At 49.4% G+C, this 16,364-nt stretch overlaps 1 protein-coding gene across 1 annotated transcript; it reads right to left on the minus strand.

The window, feature by feature from the left end:
* Window positions 1–13,505: 13,505 nt before the first annotated feature.
* On the minus strand, window positions 13,506–16,032 carry Hps6 (HPS6 biogenesis of lysosomal organelles complex 2 subunit 3). The gene has a single exon (XM_057778559.1). The coding sequence runs from the start codon at window positions 16,000–16,002 to the stop codon at window positions 13,582–13,584; it is 2,421 nt and encodes an 806-aa protein (XP_057634542.1). The 5' UTR covers window positions 16,003–16,032; the 3' UTR covers window positions 13,506–13,581.
* Window positions 16,033–16,364: the final 332 nt, after the last annotated feature.

A 16,364-nucleotide genomic window follows, 5' to 3' on the forward strand; every position in this document is an offset into this window, starting at 1 on the left:
TGTTCAGAGGCTTGGGAAGGGGTCCTTGAAGGGAACTTGGCAGTCAGGATGCCTGTGAGGCTCTTAGCTGTTTCTGGGACAACTTAGCTCCCCAGCCCAGATGAGATCTAAACCAGTCTCCCCTGGGACCCAAGGCCTCTGGTGAGGGATTAAGAGAGGAACAGATATGTCTCTTGCAAACTTTGTTAGGGTCACCTAAGTTCTTTCTAGTTAACTACTAACTGCCCTACCATTGAAGAAACTGTCAAGATCTGGGAGACCCTAGTGTGCGTTGAAGCTTGGGTCTCGGCACCCATGATGCCCCCTACCTACCCAGTGTCTCATATTCATCCTAACGGGAAGCCTCAGACTTCCCCTACTGAGGTCTGTGGATCTTCAACACTAATAGACCTGTGCTGCCTCGTCTGCCAAGTTACCGGGAGATAGCAGGACTAGCTGGCTGCCACACTCCCACACCCATCCCCTGCCACAGTTTACCTGCCTGTTGCCGGCCTGGGACTGCTCACACACGGACATGGGCACACGTACACACAGACATACAGCCTTCACTGGGCCTGACAAGGGCATTGGCTAGCCACTTTCTCATTCTGAGTACTGTGTAATCCTTATAGGTGCTCTATGACTAGTGTAGAGTGCACATCTGGACTCCATTGCCTGAGTGTGTGCCAGTGTGTTTCTGCATACGGCTGCTGGGCTGAGGAGGTCCTAGGAATGTGTATAAATGGAGCAGGCAGTGGTGGTGCACGCCTTTAATCCCAGCACTTAGGAGACAGAGACAGGTGGATCTCTGTGAGTTTGAGGTTAGCCTGGTCTACAGACTGAGTTACAGGACAGACTCCAAAGTTACACAGAAAAACCCTGTCTTGAAAAACAAAAAGTGTCGGGCGGTGGTGGCGCACGCCTTTAATCCCAGCACTCGGGAGGCAGAGGCAGGCGGATCTCTGTGAGTTCGAGACCAGCCTGGTCTACAAGAGCTAGTTCCAGGACAGGCTCCAAAGCCACAGAGAAACCCTGTCTCGAAAAAACCAAAAAAAAAAAAGTGTGTGTGTGTAAATGTGTATATGAATGTTTATGTGTGGGTTGGAGAATTCATTCAGCTAATTTTTTTTTTTTTTTTTTTTTGGTTTTTTGAGACAGGGTTTCTCTGTTCATTCAGCTAATATTGAGTCCTCTTAGATGCCAGGCCCAGTTCTAGGTACTAGGAGTGTAGTACCAAACGAGGCAAAGAGAACATGACATCTCTCTTGTTCATGGAGGTGTTCATGGAGGCTCTAAGTATGTAATGTGACTGTTGATATTGAATACATGGCTTAGCATTTAGATTGTACTGTGTTATTGGGTCCTGGGGCAATAGTTGTAAGACTGAATTGAACATTATGTGGTGTGTGTGTGTAAGAGAGAGAGTGCTCTGCCCTGCTTGGAGAAAGGGGTGGGCTCAAGAGACAGGAACTCACTCTTTGGACTCAGGCAGCAATGGCTAGCAGTTTTTCTCTGGAGCCCCAGAGGTCCTCACCATTATCCCTCAGCAGCCCCTGTGGGGAAGGCCCCCGGTGAAAGCATTTCTGAGGTAAAGGAAGGGAGAGTCCCTCCAAGGCTCTCGTGCCCTCTGTTAGAGCCACAAGTGTGATTTAGTCCCAGACTCCAGCCTGCTACTGAAGAACTTGTCTCAGTCCATTCCTGCTGTGAAACCCCTACAAACCACAGCGCTCAGCTCCTTTCTCACAGCTCTGGCCTGGAAGCTTGGAACCTGAGCTCTGACCCCTGCTACTCTGGCCTGGAAGCTTGGAACCTGAGCTCAGACCCCTGCTACTCTGGCCTGGAAGCATGGAACCTGAGCTCTGACCCCTGCTACTCTTTCACAACCTGCAGCTCTTAAACTAGTTTGACCTTCACCTGTTCAAAAGCAAGACGAGGGCTAGAATGATGGCTCAGTGGCTAAGAACATTTTCTGAGGGGAAGAAAGCCGGTCAGTGGTGTCACACAACTTTAATCCCGGCACTTGGGAGGCAGAGGTAGAGGCAGGCGGATCTCTGTGAGTTCGAGGACAGCCTGGTCTACAGAGCTAGTTCCAGGACATGCACCAAAGCTACAGAGAAACCTTTTCAGACTCCAAGAGCTCCAGGCATGCATACAGTGCACATAACGGAAATACAGGTAAACACCTACACAAGCGTTTAAAAAAGGAGCCCCCTAGCCAACCATCCTACATCCTGTTAATCAGAACTCAAGCTCCTTTCCCTAAGCAAAAAAGCCAGTCCTTCCGTAGCGTCTTTAACCAAGTCTGGTTGCATCATGGAGTTGGTAGCTGTGAGGGTCAGGAACTATCTGGGAGAACGAGGAGATGAGGGGTCAGAGGAGCTGTGTTCTGTGTCAGGCTGAGGGAAGGGAACCCCAAATGGGACCTTTTTTTTTTTTAATATTTATTTATTATGTATACAATATTCTGTCTGTATGCCTGAAGGCCAGAAGAGGGCGCCAGACCTCTTTACAGATGGTTGTGAGCCACCATGTGGTTGCTGGGAATTGAACTCAGGACCTTTGGAAGAAGAGGCAATGCTCTTAACCACTGAGCCATCTCTCCAGCCTCCCCCCAAATGGGACTTTTGACAGCACCCAGGATGCAGAGAGGACTGAATTCACGACTGTCTCAAAACACAGAGTTCCAGCCAGATTTCAAAAATGTTGACTTTGCCCTTGCTAGTCCTGACTCCCAAGAACTCGGTGATACAGTCATCTACTGACTGTCCTTGATGAGGCCATCTTCCCAAGAGGCCCATGGCAGGGGCTCCTCTCCACCAACACTGTTAACTTCTGCTACAAAGGAAGTGGGTAGGGGATTATCGATTGCGTCCCTCAGCCTGGGGTATGCAGGAACTTAGTGAGAATGGAGCTCACCACACCTCCATGCTCTTCTCCAGCCTAGGAAATGAATGGGCTTTTGAAATGTATATATTTATTTATTTTGAGATGTCTCACACATCCTAGAATGGCTGGAAATTATGCAGTCGAGGGTAACCTTGAACTTATGATTTTCTTGCCTTTACCAACCAAATGCTGGGACAATGAGTGTGTACCTCCTCCACCCCCACTTCCCTCGCTCCCCACTGCTCCGTTTTTCTTTTCTTTTTTTCTTTTTTGGTTTTTCGAGGCAGGGTTTCTCTGTAGCTTTGGAGCCTGTCCTGGAACTAACTCTGGTAGACTAGGCTGGCCTCGAACTCCCAGAGATCTACCTGCCTCTGCCTCCCAAATGCTGCAATTAAAGGTGGGTGCTAGCACTCCGGCACCATTTTTCTTTTTTAAGGTAGAACCTCACTCTATAGCCTTGGCTTGCATAGAACTTACTATGTAAACCAGACTGGCCTTGATCTTCCTGCCTCTGGTTTCCAGATACTGTGAGGATAGCTGTGCATCACTGTGCCTGGCTACTTTTATGTCTCTGTTGTGTTTGTACGGGTATGTGGTGTTTACCTGTGTGTTGTGCACATGTGGATGGAGGTCAGAGGTTAACATCTGGTGTGTTCCTCAATTGCTGCCCACCTTTTTTTTTTTTTGGCTAGTTGTGTTGTTTGTCCTTTTGTGTGTTTTGTTTTGTCTTTTCTTTTCCCCCTCCTGGAACTGAGGACTAAACTCAGGGCCTTGCACTTGCTGGCAAACACTATAACCCTGAACTCTATTCTCAGCCCCTCCACCTTGGTTTGTCCGGCTGAACCTGCAGTTCACTAACTTGGCCAGGCTGGCTGTCAGTGAATTCCGGGATCCCTTTGCTTCTGCCTGCTGGGCTGGAAGCACAGACTCTCTTAGTTACTTGGTTCATTCCTGTGACAAAATAGGAACAAAAGCAATTGAGGGAGAAAGGATTTCGTTTTGCTCAGTTCAAGGTTACAGTTTCCCATTGTGGGAAAGTCAGGTTGGGGTTTCAGACAGCTGGTTACATTGTAACCAGAGTGAAACAGAGCAATGCGCGTGTGTCCTTCTCTCCAATTACAGTCCACTACCCATAATGGCCGGGTCTTCCCACTCCACTGCATCAAGACAGCCCCCAGCAGGCATGCCCAGAGGCCTGTCTCCTAGGCGATTATAGACTCTGTAAGTTGACAGTTAATGCTAGCCACCATCACGTCCGGCTGCACAACATGCCTGATATGTGCCAGGGACTCTGCTGCTGCCGGGCCTGTTGAGGCTTAGCCTGTTGGGTAGACTGCCACCCATGGTGCTCTGCCGGGATGTCTTTCCTTCAGTGCAGTTGAAACACCATCCACTCCTTACTTCCTGCCAGTCATAACTATCCTTTGATGTTCCCCTGCCCCTGCCCCGTGTCCCTGTCCCGCGTCCTCACCTCATCTTTGATCTCTCAAGGCAGGAGCCACCTCTGTCTTCCTCTAGAAAGTCCTAAACTGGGACTACTCCGCACCTTAACTCAGTTTGCTCTCTGATTGAACTGCTCAAAACAGGAGCTGTGTAGCTGAGGCTGGTCTGGAACTCACTCCGTAGTCCAGCCTTGCTTCGAGCTCACAACTTTCCCTCAGTTTTCTGAGAGCTGGGTTTGCAGCCAGGAACCACCCATCACCAGTCACCTGTGACCACACCCTCTACACCATCAATTCTCTAAAGCTTGCTCTGTAAACCAGGCTGACTTCAAACTCTCAGAAATCTGGCTGCCTTTGGAGTGCTGGGTTTAAAGGTGTGCACTACTCTGCCTAGCAGCATGTCCAATTTTTATGTGCTTTAAAATATTTCTTATAGCTGGGCGGTGGTGACACACACCTTCAATCCCAGAACTTGGGAGACAGAGACAGGTGTTCTCTGTGAGTTCAAGGCCAGCCTGCTCTACAAAGCAAGTTCCAGGATGGGGCCAGGACTGTTACACAGAGAAACCCTGTCTCAATAAATAAATAAATAAATAAATAAATAAATAAATAAATAAATAAGCCGGGCGGTGGTGGCCCACATCTTTAATCCCAGCACTCAGGAGGCAGAGGCAGGCGGATCTCTGGGAGTTCGAGGCCAGCCTGGTCTACAAGAGCTAGTTCCAGGACAGGCTCCAAAACCACAGAGAAACCCTGTCTCGAAAAACCAAAAATAAATAAATAAATAAAAATAAATAAATAGCCGGGCGGTGGTGGCGCACGCCTTTAATCCCAGCACTTGGGAGGCAGAGGCAGGTGGATCTCTGTGAGTTCGAGAGCAGCCTGGTCTACAAGAGCTAGTTCCAGGACAGGCTCCAAAACCACAGAGAAACCCTGTCTCGAAAAACCAAAAAAAAAAAAAATAATAATAATAAATAAATAAATAAATAAATAATTTTTTTTTAAATTTAGTTAGATTGGGGTAGGATGTTCAGAAGACATCTGATAGAGTTGGTTCTCTCCTGCCACCAGCTCTTGGAACTAAACTCAAGGGCTCTTATCTGTTGAGATGTCACTAGTCTCTCTCACTATCCCTCCTTCCCTCCCTCTTTTTCTTTTACATTTTTAATTTGTTTTTGTTGTTATTGTTGTTTTCTTTGAGACAGGGTTTCTCTGTGTAAAAGCCCTAGCTGTCCCGGAACTAGCTCTGTAGACCAGGCTGGCCTTGAATTCACAGAGTTCCGACGTTCTCTTAGTTTTTTTTTTTTTTATGTTTTTCGAGACAGGGTTTCTCTGTGGTTTTTGGAGCCTGTCCTGGAACTAGCTCTTGTAGACCAGGCTGGTCTCGAACTCACAGAGATCCGCCGGCCTCTGCCTCCCAATCTCTTAGTTTTTTTGAGACGGATTTTCACACTGTAGTCCACACTGGCGTGGAGCTCACTATTCATTATGCATCCCGGGCTGGCTGGGTTTGAGCTCATGGTTATCTACTTGCCTCAGCCTTCTGAATGGCTAAGATTACTGATAGATGTTACTATGCCTGGCCTATATCCCTCCTCTAAATCTACCCTTCAGGCCCAGAGAGACTGTTTATGACAGTCTCAGGTAGACCAGGCTGACCTCCCAAGGCTCATCACATTTGGAGGCTTCCCCTTCCTGACTGAATGCTACCACCGATGTTACCATGTACCACCACTGGTTTTGTCATTATTCGTTTAATTATGTTTATCCATCATGGGGGGGTGCGTACACCCATTCACCCCCATACACACACGGGCATTCAAGGAGGTCACAAACAACCTGTGGGGTTTGGCTCTCTTATTCCATTGTGAGTCCTTGAATTAATGAAGTCATCGGGCTTGGCAGCAAGCATCTTGACCCAGTGAGCTCGCCCTGTTTTGTGTTTCTTTTTGTTTTTATTGTTTTTGTTTTTGTTTTTTCTGAGACAGCATTTCTCAGGAACCTGTCCAGGAACTCACTTTGTAGACCAAACTGGCCTCGAACTCACAGAGATCCACCTATCTCTACCTCCCAAGTGCTAGGATTAAAGGCGTGCGCCACCACCACCCAGGAGTTGTTTTCAAGACAAGATTTCACTATGTGGTCTAGAGGAGCCTCAAACTCTTGAACTGCTTCCTGCTTCAGACCCCCTGAGGCTATAGTCATGGTGTCACCATCTAGAACTTGCTCTCTGAGTCCTGTCTCCAGAATCCCAGAGCATCTGGGTCCACCCAGATAGGCCCCTCAGATTCTGGGTATCCTGACCCCAGAGTTGTGACATTGGCTTACCCAGTTTCATTTCTGTCCCTTCTCAGAAGGGCTCATTTCTGGTCAGGAAACCTTCCCTCAGACTTTCCCAACCTCTTGCTATATTCCGTGTATGGATGGGTGCCCATCAGAAAATCCAGCCCAACCTGTTGAGTGAGGTGGACAGTCCAGGCGGAACCGAAAGGGTGGGGCTCTCAGGCTGCCTTTCATCAGCGTATTTTCTCCAGACTTTATGATCAGCATGAGGATTGTTCTTCATGGGCATGAAAGCTCATGCTGGGGTCCTGGTCTGAGCTGGATTAAGAATCAGTAGTCAGCCGGGCAGTGGTGGCGCACGCCTTTAATCCCAGCACTTGGGAGGCAGAGGCAGGCGGATCTCTGGGAGTTCGAGACCAGCCTGGTCTACAAGAGCTAGTTCCAGGACAGGCTCCAAAACCACAGAGAAACCCTGTCTCGAAAAAAAGCAAAATAAATAAATAAATAAATAAGTAGCTCCAGCTCCAGGAGATCTGCTTCCTTTGGCTTCCACAGATACCCATGCACGCGTGGCACACACAAACACATGTTTAAAAATAAAATAATACTTTATTTATAAATATTTCTTAATAAAATTTCTGCGTGCACATATGCCTGCAGGCCAGAAGAGGGCACCAGATCTCATTATAGATGGTTGTGAGCCACCATGTGGTTGCTGGGAATTGAACTCAGAATGTCTGGAAGAGCAGCCAGTGCTCTTAACCTCTGAGTCATCTCCAATCTGAAAATAACACTTTAAAAAGGGTGACAGATAGTAGTCAGGAAGGATCTGGCCAGCCCTTGGGAGGCTGAGGCAGCATGATTGCTAAAAATTCAAGGCCAGTCTGGAATACACAGCAAGAGACTTGTTTCAAGCAACAAAAACTGCCAGGTAGTAGTGGCGTACACCTTTAATCCCAGTATTCAAAAGAGAGAGGCACATCTCTGTGAGTTCAAAGCCACCCTAGTCTTCAGAGTGCATTCCAGGATAGCCAAGACTACAAAGAAACTGCCTTGAAAAAACAAAACAAACAACAACAAAAACATGCCAAGCATAGTGATGAACTCCTTTTTTTTTAAAATATTTATTTATTTATTTATTATGTATACAATATTCTGTCTGTGTGTATGGGCACCAGACCTCATTACAGATGGTTGTGAGCCACCATGTGGTTGCTGGGAATTGAACTCAGGACCTTTGGAAGAGCAGGCAATGCTCTTAACTGCTGAGCCATCTCTCCAGCCCAGTGATGAATTCCTTTAATCCCATCTTGGTCTGTTTAGCAAGCTCCAGACAGCCAAGGATACATAGTGAGATCCTGACTCAAAAAACAAAACAAAAACCCTAACCAACCAACCAACCAACCAACCAACCCAAACCTTCCAGGAGTTTGGTGGCCCAGGACTGCAGTTCTAGCCCTTCGCAGGTAGAGGAAGAAAGATCAGGCCCTGGGGCTGGAGAGATGGCTAACTTGCTATCCCAGCCCCTGTGACTCCAGTTCTAGGGCATCCAGTATCCCCCTCTGCTCTTCAGGGGCACCAGCATGCATGTAGTACACATGCATATATGCAGGCACTCACACATACGCATACAATAAAAATAAATACATCTTTAAGTAAAAAACTAAAAGAAAAGATCACTGTTTCTGGTGCTAGGGTGGCTGCTCTGTAATAAGGGCCTAAATTCAGGTCCTTATTGTCATGTCCTTGGACAGTGTAGACGCCCAGGGGCAGAGATAGGTAGATACCCAAACTCTATGATCAGCCAGTCTGATAAGTAAGCTCCAGGTTCAGTGAGAGACCCATTTTTATTTTTATTTATTTTTTTGTTTGTTTTTCGAGACAGGGTTTCTCTGTAGCTTTGGAGCCTGTTCTGGAACTAGCTCTTGTAGACCATGCTGGCCTCAAACTCACAGAGATCCGCCTGCCTCTGCCTCCCGAGTGCTGGGATTAAGGGAGTGTGTCACCACCGCCGGGCTATTTTTATTTTTCAAGATAGGGTTTCTCTGTGTAACAGTCCTAGCTGTCCTGGAACACACATTTTAGACAAGGCTGGCCTTGAACTCCCAGAGATCTGCCTGTCTCTGCCTCCCAAGTGCTGGGATTAAAGGTGTGTGCCACCACCATCCAGCTTTATTTTTCATTTTCATTTTATTTTTTTTAGAAAGGGTGTCTCACTTGGGTGGTGGCGACACATGCTTCAGAGCCATATAATTGGAGATGAGAATCAACTACTATAGATTGTCCTTGACCTCCACTCAAGGGACGTGGCATTCTCCCAAATAATAAACGTGCAGACCCAAATAATAAACGTAAACATATATAAAATAAAGTGGACAACAATAAAGAGTCATATACCCAACATGGTCCTCTGGCCTTCACAGACTCATGTACACACACACACAAGAAAAGAGAGAGAGAAAGAAGTATAGATATACTAGAATTTCAAAATTAGCTACATTATGCATCTGAGGCCAGCCTGGGCTACAAGAGACTTGGTCTCAGTCACCTCCTCCCATCCCCCAAGACCTTGATCTTGCTGTGTAACTGAGGACTGACTAGAAACCCTGATCCTCCTGCCTCTAGCTCCAAATTTCTGGAATTACCACCATGGTATTGCCACCTCCCAAAGTTTTTTATTATATTAATTAGAAGTTGGTTCACCTCTATGTCACATTTTGTGTATAAAAGTGAGACTATAGCCAGGCGGTGGTGGTGCACGCCTTTAATTCCAGCACTTGGCAGAGGCTGGCAGAGCCCTGTGAACTCCAGGCCAGCCTGGTCTACATAGTGAATTCCAGGATAGGTTCCAAAACTGCAGAGAAATCCTGTCCCAAAAAATAAAAAGCAAAAACATGAGATTATGTTAATTTTAAAAACAAAGTCTGACATTCTTGTGTTTTAAGTTCATAGAAAATATGACCTTACTCTGCCCCTTGGAAACAACTGTATGGTCAACTTGGTTTCAATCCCGAAGAAAATTCTGGGGCTCAGGTTAATTTTCCTCTGACTTCACCTCTTGGTTCAATCCCAGGACCCTCTCCTCCTGTCATGACTCTTCTTCCTGGGTTTTCTTCTAACATCCTTTCTTCTTCTCTCTTGGCCTGTAGAACCTTGATTTTGCTACCTTTTTTGAAAGCTTCTTTGTGCACTTTTGATGAGTGAAGCTGGCAGTGACAAGGAAGCCCAGCAGGGGGAGCCAGTGCCTAAGAAGATGCTGAAGCCCTGCATGGTGGCTCCTGCCTATAGAGGCTGAAGTCCTGCTCCTTCTGGCGAGGCTGAGACTGGAACACCCCTAAATTTGAAGCCAACCTTGACTGTACAGTGAGTTCCAGGCCAGCCTGGGCAACAAAGCAAGAGATGACTTAGTAGCTAAGAATGTTGCTGTTCTTGCAGAGAATCTGAGTTGCGTGTCTAGAAGCTCACAATCAAAAAGAAACCCACAAAAGCAAAATCAAAACAAAGCAAAAAAAAAAAAAAAAAAAAGAGCTGGGGCCTGGGATTATAGCACTTAGCAGACAGAGATGGGGGGGGGGGTGTCACTGTTCAAGGCCAGTGTCAGGGACAAAGTTTGAGGTTGACCTTGGTCGCTCCTGACACTTCTCAACAAATCAGGTACAGGGTGTGGTACAGTACTCCTGTGACCCTTGGGGGGGGGGGGGCGTGTGGTGAATCAGAAGTCAAGGTCATCCTTGTCTTTATCTATCAAGAAGGGAAGAAGAGAGAGAATCAGAAAACAAATTATAAAAAAAGAGCCACTCAAGACTTTTTGACTCCCTTCAGCCCTCTGCCACTCCCCCACAGTAAGTATGACAAGTATTCAAATTTGGGATGGCTCCTTAGGGGGCTGAGAGTCTAGAGCTACCCTCTCCTCGCCTCTACTCTCCTTCATTTCTTCATGACCTCTTAGGCCGGTAGTAACCAAACTCTAGTGCATCTGCATTCTTGGTTTTTCAAGACAGGATTTCTCTGTGTGGATTCGGAGCCTGTCCTGGAACTCGTTCTGCAGACCAGGCTGGCCTTGAACTCACAGAGATCCACCTGCCTCTGCCTACTGAGTTTAAAAGCTTCCTGGTGTTTTGGCCGGGCGGTGGTAGTGCACGCCTTTAATCCCAGCACTCGGGAGGCAGAGGCAGAGGCAGGCGGATCTCTGTGAGTTCGAGGCCAGCCTGGTCTACAAGAGCTAGTTCCGGGACGGGCTCCAAAGCCACAGAGAAACCCTGTCTCGAAAAACCAAAAAAAAAAAAAAAAAAAAAAAGATTTATCAGTTATGTACAGTGTTCTGTTCTGCCCCGTGTATGCCTGCATGCCAAAAGAGGGCACCAGATGTCATTACAGATGGTTGTGAGGCACCATATGGTTGTGGGGAATTGAACCTGTGTCCTCTGGAAGAACCACCAGTGCTCTTGACCTCTGAGCTATCTCTCCAGTCTCCCCCACCTGTATTTTTATGTCTAGATCGATCAGTTTGTCAGCTTTACCTACAGAGAAATGGGAAGAAGGCCCTTTCCACCCATTAGATCCTGCATCCAATGATGAGGTTACAAAATTACAGATAATCATGGCATCAACCTTCAAAAAACTGAATAACTGGGAAACAGAACAGCAAAGAAGAATGGCTGGAGAGAAAACTGGAAAGGAGGCAAGGCCAGACTGGAAGATAGCTGTGTGTCAGGACTTCAGCTTTTACATTGACTATTTATTTTTTTTTGGTTTTTCGAGACAGGGTTTCTCTGTGGCTTTGGAGCCTGTCCTGGAACTAGCTCTGTAGACCAGGCTGGTCTTGAACTCACAAAGATCCGCCTGCCTCTGCCTCCCAACCATTTTTGGCACCACCACCGCCCGGTCATTGACTATTAAAGCAGGGGACGAAACTTCATCAGATTTGTTTGTTGTTTGCTTGTTTTTCTTACTGATTTTTTATTGAGCTCTACATTTTTCTCTGCTTCCCTCTCTGCCTCTCCCCTCCCCTTCAATCCTTTCCCAAGGTCCCCACGCTCCCAATTTACTCAGGAGATCTTGTCTTTTTCTACTTCCCATGTAGATTAGATCTATGCACATCTCTCTGTTTGCTTGTTTTTAAATGTTTTGTTCTGGGAGATCAGCCAGGTATGGTGGTACACAGCTTTAAACCCAGAACTCAGGAGGCAGAGGCAGATGGATCTAGTTTGAGGATAGCCTGGTCTACAGAGGGAGTTCTAGGACAGCAGGGCTATGTAGAGATATCCCATTACAAACACACAAGATGAGATGTAAGGAGACAAAGCTACCAACCGAAAGCCTTTGTAATAGTCTCAATGGCAGGTGGCCTAAGCCATGCCAAAGGGCCTGTGTCTTAGTCACCTTTCTATTGCCCTGATAACCTAACGTGATTAGCTTATGAATAAAAGCATTTAATTTGGGGCTCACAGTTCCATAGGGTTAGAGTCAACAAGCATCAACTCTGGGAGCATGGTTGCTGGCAGCAGGCAGGCAGGCAGGCATGGCACTGAGCAGTAGCTGAGAACTCAAGTCCGGATCCATACACCACCAAAACACAGTAGACAGCCTTGGAACGTAGCTTGGGATTGCTTGCACCGTTCACTGGAGGCTGAATATAACCAAACATGCAGCCTGCAAAAGCAGGTGAGAATTCACAACTAAGTCTGCCTACTACCTTCACAGGAAGCTGCACACATAGAAACCTCACTAGCGGGGAGCCCTGAGGAACTGCCCCACGCCATACAACTCTAAGTAAAAATCTGGCTCCCTGTATGTTCCCAAGTATAATTCCTTCTTTTCTAGGCACAGAAGGAGGACCCAACCAAAATCTCAAAGACTGTGAAGACTATAAGATCATGAGCAGGGAACAGCTTCCCACTGCGGAGACCTAATGGGCCCAGCTCAAGACCAAGAGGAACCCTTGCCAGAGTAGGAAAGATCTAGAAACTGAAGGAACAGTTCCTAGCCCTAGGTCTTTTGGTCCTGCCTCTGACTTAGGGAGTGTAAGTGTGAGGCCCTCCGAAGAGCTATGTCCCGCTGCAGTGACTCACTAGTCTAGGGCTCTGTAAGTACTTGGCCTGTCTGTAGAAACCAGGGGCTGCTCAAGGAAACCTGGGTCAGTCCGCCACAATTCCTACGCAGGCGCAGAAGAGACCCGGAAAAAGAAAGCTGGATTCTCCTTCCCGTCCTAGAGAAAGCCAGCTCTGGAGGAGGCGCTGCACCCCAGATGGGCAGGAGCCACTGGGTTATATGAGATGATTCACATGTTAAAGCCTCTGTTATAGCTGACATATGTGGACAGGCTATTTCATCTTTTTTGACTTCTTTTTTTTTTTTTTTTTTTGGTTTTTTGAGACAGGGTTTCTCTGTGGTTTTGGAGCCTGTCCTGGAACTAGCTCTTGTAGACCAGGCTGGTCTCGAACTCACAGAGATCCGCCTGCCTCTGCCTCCCAATATTTCATCTTTTTTGTTTGGTTTTTCGAGACAGAGTTTTTCCTAGTAGCCCTAGCTGTCGCTGGAACACCCTCTCTGTAGACCAGACTGGCCTCGAACCCACAGAGATCCATCTGCCTACCTTTGCCTCCCAAGTGTGGGGATTCAAGGCATTATTTAATCTTTCTAAACAGCTATTTTTTCCATCTAGAAAATAGAGATAATATTAACACCTTCCCAGTGGGGTTATGAGAAGCATTAGACAAGATTTCTATAAAAGATTAAGGGCTACCTAGCACATATGAAACACTCATGACTGCTGTTCATGACTAGCAGTGGCTGCTTTATGAACGAGATCCAGATCCAACCATTTCTTCTATAAGCCACAACGCTTAGCCGTTCAAAATAACACAAAAATGTGAATATATCTGGTATTTGCATGTATTTTAGAAATCTTTCCACGACAGACAGCATTGCACATCCAAATCCTGCTTTTGTCCTCCCCAACCCTAGGTACCCTTCCAACCCTCTCTGCGCTCTACAAGTGACCTCCCATGTCAGTCGCACAGAGCCCCTGTCCAGATGGTACCCATGCTTCTGGTCCTGGGTGGTCGGGTGCCTGGAGAGTAGCAATAGGTCCGCGGGGTGGGGTCGGGGGTGGAGTGTCTGGATCCCACAGGATGTCCTCATATTTGCTTTGAGCCGGGCCAGAGGGTCGTCCTTGAGCCCCAGTTTGTTCTAGGAGAGCTCTGACCAAACCCACTGTGAGAGGGGGCTCTGCCCCAGGCTCAGGGAAAGGGTTGGCGGTTCCCACATCATCTGGGAGGTGAGTCCTCAGTAAAAGTAGCAGCTCATCTGGAGCCACTTCTGGTGGGCACAGGCGGCAAAGGAGGGGGAGGTGAGCATCAAGGCGGCGGTGCCGGGCAAATTCTGCCAGCAGGAGCTTAAAGATCTCGCTCCGAAGCAGGGGGCTGGAGGAGTCCAGGGCCAGGCCGGCCTGCAGAGCCCTTTCCCACTGCTCCTTCTCTATTAGCTGCTTCACGGCTTGCAGCACAGCTTTGGGCCGCCCACTGCCCAGAAGCAGCTCTAGTTCCAGGGCCTCAGGTCTCTTCCCTTCCTCACCCAGCACAGCTAGGGCTCGCCGATAAAGGGGCAGACTGGGGCCTTCGGCTGCCCAGCCTGGCCCACCTTGCTGCTGAGCCAGTTCCACAAACGGGGGGAGCCACTGAGGCTCTAACTGGCATAGGCACTGACACAGGAGTTCAAAGGGGGGCAAGATTCCATTGGGGTGCTCCTTTCCAGCTGTTGGACCCCTCAGTATCTTCTTCCATACATCAGGGGGTGCCTGGGACCTCAGCCTGCCCGTCCTATCTGGCTGGAGCTGCAGGGCCTGGAGGGTGGCACTCCAAGCTGCTGTAGGAAGGGCTTGAAAAATGGTGTTGAATTGGACCAGGTGGTCGCCGGTCAACTGCGTTCTCAGCAGGCGTGCCACCTCATGCTCTGCCAGCTCGGTCCAGCCAGCCTCCTCCTCATCCCCGGTCACCAGTTGGGCCTTGAGCTGCTCCAAACTCCGGTAGTCCCGAAGCTCAGCCCTCAGCGTGGTCAACAGTGCAGATGGGGGCAGGTGGTCCTGGAGGATGGAGGCCAAGGCCTGAGGTGCCCGAAACATGCTGTTGTGTCTCAGCTCTTCTGGGGTAAGCTGGGTACCGCGCAGGCTCCGTCGCTGGTAGTACCCACAGGCCTCCTCAAACACCATATCCTTGTCTGAGGGTAGCTCAAGGCCTTGGGGAGCTTCCCAACCCACACAAAAGAGACCCAAGGCTGAAAGCAAGCAGAGAGTTCCTTGCATCTCCATGTCTTCCTCATTCTTCATGCCAGGGGCTGACGGCTCCAGCAGATGTACTTTATCTGTACTTAGGACCTTCCTTTCCAACAGCTGCCCGCTGCTCATGTCCAGTAGTTCCAACGTGGAGCCCAGGACACAGGCTAAGGTGCCATGAAATGTTCCCAGAGCTGCAGAACCCTTTAGGCCGACAGGCGCCTCCTGCAGGGTTCCCACAGTCCGAGTACCACCATGGCATTGCACTAGGCTCACCTTGCCTTTCAAGTCCAGCAACAACAAGCCATGGGAAGATGGGGCCCAGGTGTGGACAGCCAATGGCTCCCTGGGGGACAGGAACCCAGGAAGGCCTCGCAGCAGGGTCCGAAAGTCCCAGGTGTCTCCTTGTCTGGGATTCAGGCTTTTACTGTGAGAAAGGCCAAGAGATGGGGCGACAACTATCACCTTGCCCTTGCTTGGGTTCCAGATGAGCAGGACATGGGCCACGCCAGGCCAAGTGGTGGTAGTGGGCACCAGGAAGAGGTCCTTGCGGGAGGCTATCAATCCAAACGGGGGGCAGTGGTGCAGCAGGATGTGTGTGCGACCTAGTTTGGTGCCAGCCTCCCCGCTGGTCTCCAGGGTCTTGACGCACACACGGTGGCTGAAAGCCATTGAAAGCTGCCCTGGCTGGTCCTCAACGCCAAGCTGACGCTCCTCACACCACACTAGGCGGCCTCGAGTTGCTGCCACGGCCAACAAGCGGGCTCCACCATCGGGACACAACTCCGTGCTCTGAAGTAGCTTCCAGCCAGGCTCCATCCCCGTGCCCCACACCTCCGCTAGGCCACTCTCCCACACCAAGATCAGCGCAGGTCGCGCCAGCCACGGGACGAAGAAGGCGTCCAGCGGCGAGGGGTGGCCCTCCGGCCAGGCACGCTCTAGCGTCAGGCCCGGCCCCCGCACTGACACTAGAAGTTGCGGGGCAGGCGACCCGGGGGATCTTAACAGCAGCAGGTGGCGGCCGTCAGGGCTGCAGCGGACTAGGACATCTGGGTCCCCGGCTAACAACTCGCGGAGCCGGGCCGCGCCGGTAAAGTTGCTCAAATCCGAAAGCAGGCGCAGAGTTCCTGCACGCTTCATGATGCCTCTGGCGTAGGAGCGACGCCCGGCTGCTAGTCCGTGGTGCCGGGGGGGAGTGCACTTCCGTCCCTGGTGGATGAGGTGAGCCAAGCCCTGGCCTGAGTGTCGACTCCGCCCCGCCCTGCCCCGCCCCGCCCCCAGGCCGGCCTGGACTGCCCCGGGGCACGCCTGGCTAGCACGCCGTGGGAGGAGCTTCGGGAAGATCGTCAGGCGAGGAGCCTCCTCACCACCCAGGGGTCTCAACCCTGGGACCCCACATATCCTAGGCGTTGAGATAAATTATCAAGGCGTCCCTCTTTTTTTTTTTCCAGACCTCGCCCTTTCACCCGCAGCTTATTCGTTCATCAAGTTGAGTACTGACA

Source organism: Chionomys nivalis, chromosome 8, assembly GCF_950005125.1.
Source record: "Chionomys nivalis chromosome 8, mChiNiv1.1, whole genome shotgun sequence".
Classification (NCBI taxonomy): Eukaryota; Metazoa; Chordata; class Mammalia; order Rodentia; family Cricetidae; genus Chionomys; species Chionomys nivalis.